Source organism: Nestor notabilis, unplaced genomic scaffold (genome assembly GCF_000696875.1).
Source record: "Nestor notabilis isolate BGI_N333 unplaced genomic scaffold, ASM69687v1 scaffold3960, whole genome shotgun sequence".
Taxonomy (NCBI): Eukaryota; Metazoa; Chordata; class Aves; order Psittaciformes; family Psittacidae; genus Nestor; species Nestor notabilis.
In genome coordinates, this window is record NW_009911414.1 from 1 (window position 1) to 4,338 (window position 4,338).

Consider the following 4,338-nt stretch of genomic DNA (forward strand, 5'->3'; position numbering starts at 1 on the left):
TGGGGAAAGGCAGCCCCGAGCCTGGGCTTCCCTGGCTCTGTGCACGGACCAGAAGGAGCTATTGCACTGCACTGGGGAGGCGCCTTTCAGAGGTGGATGTTTGCAGCGAGTGCGTGCTCAGCACCACTCCGGGAATCTCACTGCAAGGAAAGGGGCGGTTTTTTAAATTACTGAACCTAGTTCTTACTTTGTGCTGCGTCTTACGCTCGTTTTTTATTCAGCTTTTAGAGCCGGTTTGTGAAGAGAAGCCCACCACGAGAGCGGAGCCCTCTGAAAGAACTGACATCCTCTCCCTAACCGACGTATGTGACAGCACATACTGTTTCTGAAATGGTTTATAGCTGTCCTCAGTTCACAAAAAAAGCTGAAATTGCTTAATTTAATATTTGATGATCCATCTCTGTATAAAGGGGTGTACTAAAATGTCAGTGTTCAAGAAAATGCCTTAAATTGCCTTGGCATTTGCTGTTCTGGTAACCATCTTAAAAGCCAGCCTTCTGCCTGACATCGCTGCTGTTATAGTTCTAGTTGGCAGAGGTTGTTGTCTTCTTCCAATTTTATTACCGTGTTCACTGTAATTCTTCAGTTCCTTAGTTCTGTATATTGTTGAGATTAAGGATGTTCTTCAAGGTGATGTATCAGATGTAGCTGAATATCTTTTAATGTGAGTACTCCTTATGAACAAAAGGAGTTGGGCATTTGGAAGCTGTGGCTGCCCCATCCCTGGCAGTGTTCAAGGCCAGGTTGGATGGGGCTTGGAGCAACCTGGTCTAGTGGAAGGTGTCCCTGCCCATGGCTGGGGGTTGGAACTGGATGAACTTTAATGTCCTTTCCAACCCAAACTAGTTTATGATTCTTGCTGTGCATTGAATTGGACAAAACCAGGAGATAACAGGTTTAACTTGTCTTTTTATAGACTGCTAAACTCAAGATGTTCCATGTGATAACTGTAGTCCAGTATCTGGTCTGCTTGCCAGGAAAGGTATATTAAATCAACATGGGAGGAGACCTAACCATGCTAAAATACGAATAGGTAGCTACATAGGTTGATTTGTTGTTTGCTGGTGGTTGTTTGGGTTTAGCTTTTTGTTTGTTTGTTTTCTGGGGGTTAACTGATGCTGTTTCTGTTTTGTAAGGACCTTCATTCACCTGCTGCTGTACCTGAAGTCCCCTCCTCACCAAAACATGAATTTCCTGCAGACTGGAGTATTAAAACACGACTTCTATTTATGTCTTCCCAACCTTTTACCTGGGCAGAACATTTAAAAGCACAAGAGGAAGCTCAAGGATTTGCTCAGCATTGTAGAGCTATAGAAACAAACTTGCCACAGAGCTTACAGGTAATTCTTCTGGGGGTAGCTTGAAGCTCCAGCTTTAGAAAGGAAACTGGACCTTTGCACCTTTCTTTAAACGTGCTGGCAATGAAGGCTTGATTCTGTTTTATTTTCATCTCACTTTAAGAATAAGGCCTATTTACTAACCTAATTCCATCCCTGGTTTGTACCTATAGCAGCAAGCAGTGGTAAGTGAGTGGTCTTAAATGACCACTTAGAGATTAAGTTAAATGTTAAACTATGGAGCAGTTGCCAGTTGCTGTCCATCTTTCTTCAGCCTGGCTTATTCACCAGCCTGGGATTTTTCTGTTTTAATATCTAATGTAGTATTTCTTTAATCCTTCACTTGCAATGCTGCCTGAAGTGAAGCATTACTGTCCTCATCAAATACTTCTTGACACCTAGGAACCAAAGCTGTCGACAGAACTCCGTTGTGCCTTTCAGCAGAGCCTCGTTTACTGGCTTCACCCTTCGCTGCCGTGGCTGCAGCTGTTCCCTCGCATTGGAGCAGATAGGAAAATAGTCAGAAAGGCCAGTCCTTGGTCACAGGATGAAGACTTGCAACAAGTGCTAATGAGTGACTGGTAAGTGGAAGCAAACACTGTATTTAGTAAGATTAAGATAATGATATTTTAATTAACATACAAGTTCTTCCCATTTTTATTAGAAAGCTTTTTAATTTATTTTTATTCCTTCTAGAATGAGTGTTATTTTGAGGATCAGGTTAAAGAAATATAAGACTAAAGCTACCTTACTGTGTTAAATGCTCCCCTCCAGTCCTAGTTGTTAATCTGGGTAGTATTCCATAAATCCAGGTTGCCTCTGAGGCTTCCTGTAAACCCACATGCTGCCAGCATGTGTGCTGGAAGACCATAGTGCTTGCAAACAGGCTGCATTTCAGGGGAGCACAGCATCCCAGATGCTGAGCACATTTGGAGATCTGGCCAATCATTCAGTGTGCTCTCAAACCCGTGCAAAGTACACCCAGAAACACCCGGCCAGACCTGTGCAAGGTACGCCCACTAACACCCACCCAAATCCAGTTGGGTGTGCCAACAGCGAAGGATTACCTACAGTCACAGAAACCTTTTCTTCTGATGTGCAGGTCTGTCAGCTTTACCTCTCTGTACAATCTGCTCAAAGCCAAACTGTGTCCCTACTTCTACGTATGTACCTACCAGTTTACTGTCCTGTTCCGCGCAGCGGGTCTTGCAGGAAGTGATGTCATCACAGCTGTAATTTCTCCCACAACTAGAGGTTTGAGGGAAGCCATGAGGAATGAAGGTAAGGTGAAGCCAGTCTAACTAGGATTTAAGTAACTGGTAAAGTGCATTAGCTGCATCACAGAACCATTCATTGCTTGCTCTCCTCTTCTGTTCAAGGCATAGAGTTTTCTTTACCTTTGGTAGAAGAAAGTAAAATGAGGAAACAGAAAAACTCTGAAGTGAATTTGGAAACCGAAGGTGCCACCAGCCTTGAAGCAGGCAACAGCGTGGAAGATGGAGAGTATGTATTACATACGTTAGGTCTTCTGCAATGCTAGAATTCAAGGGTATCTACAGAATCCTCAATGATTCATTTGGAAACCTTCATAGGAAGTGTTGCCATCCTAACACTGATACTGTTTCCCAGAGAACCAGCTCCAAGCGATGATGATGATGAAAGTTTCTCTTGGCTTGAGGAGATGGGAGTCCAAGACAAGGTTAAGAAACCAGATGCTATTTCCATTAAACTGTATCCTTTCTGTGCACGTCAGTATGGCACTGGAAAACCATGCAGATGTTATCCTTTTGTGGTATAGACTTGAGATTTGTAAAAGCTTTTGAGAGCTTATTTCCAAATACCAATCCTCACATTACTGCATAGCAAGAGACTCTGCATGTCTTCTGTTTCTTTATGACAAGTATTTCTAGATGCTTTTCTTCTTGAAGGAAAAGGCACTGTGAAAGGAAGAGGGTGTCTGTTCGCACAGGCTGAGCTTATGCTTGGACGTAGTATGGCATAGCAGGGACAAAGCTGTCGACGAGGATAGCTGTTGCTGAAGTGTTTCAGAGGGACCAATGAACTACATATTCCTCTGGTTCCATTTGCACTTGGGGAGCACCTGAGGTTTAATAATGAAATCAGAAGCCTGGTTTAAGATGCAGTTTAATATTTGAAGAACAAATCTGGATCAGTGTAAACTTTGGTGGGTTTTTTGGTTTTGTTTGTTTAACTGACTTGACTGGTCAGAGGGGTGTCTTCTGGAGTTGCACTGCTCCAGTTCTTCATTGGGTGCATTAGCACTTTTCAATTCCTCACGGTTTTCCTTTGACTTCAGTCAATGCAGTCGTAAGGAGAATCATGAGGTGCAGATGGATCACAAACCTGAATCCCTTGCATTAGTGAAAGGAACAAACACGTTCACCTTGCTGAACTTCCTGATAAACTGTAAGAGCCTGGTGGCTGTGGCAGGCCCACAGGCAGGGCTTCCACCGACTTTGCTGTCCCCTGTTGCTTTCCGAGGTGGAACAATGCAAACACTCAAAGTAAGTTGCACAACTGTCTCTATTTTCTAATAAAGCAAGTTGTTTCTTCACCCAGTAGATTAGACACTGACTTTGTATAGTTTCCCTCAAGTTCTGCAGAGTAATTTTTGTTGCTACAACTCAAACGAGCATTTTGGCTGCAATACAGACTGTCTCCTAAGTCTTTGTCCACATCAATCTGTGCTGCTAAACTGAAATACCTGAGTTTCTGTTCTTCACGCCCGGATAAGTAAGGGGTTAAACAGACTTCCCAGGTACTAAAATGGTTCATAAGATGTTCTCCTGAGACCTTTTGGGGTCCCCAGCTATCAGAGATATCAGAGCTTGTAAGAAGGGCGCCTGTAAACCATGGCTCACCGTCTGTTACTATAAGGAGGTAGTGGGTAATAAAGGAGGTGTTATTAATACAGGTCTTCACCCACCAGAGAGCAGTTCACACTGTTCTTCAGCAGTTAAGTTAATGCTGTATAGCATTC

General features: G+C 43.3%; 1 protein-coding gene across 1 annotated transcript in view; it reads left to right on the forward strand.

The window, feature by feature from the left end:
- Positions 1–221: 221 nt before the first annotated feature.
- DONSON (downstream neighbor of SON) overlaps positions 222–4,338 on the forward strand; it is a gene marked incomplete at its 5' end in the record, with an annotated part of 4,984 nt that continues 867 nt past the window's right edge. Inside the window, 7 exons of the mRNA XM_010014551.1 lie at positions 222–302; positions 1,137–1,340; positions 1,740–1,918; positions 2,440–2,618; positions 2,717–2,840; positions 2,967–3,068; positions 3,664–3,862. Of these exons, the coding sequence (XP_010012853.1) occupies positions 222–302; positions 1,137–1,340; positions 1,740–1,918; positions 2,440–2,618; positions 2,717–2,840; positions 2,967–3,068; positions 3,664–3,862 (1,068 nt within the window). The remainder of the gene's footprint in view (positions 303–1,136; positions 1,341–1,739; positions 1,919–2,439; positions 2,619–2,716; positions 2,841–2,966; positions 3,069–3,663; positions 3,863–4,338) is intronic.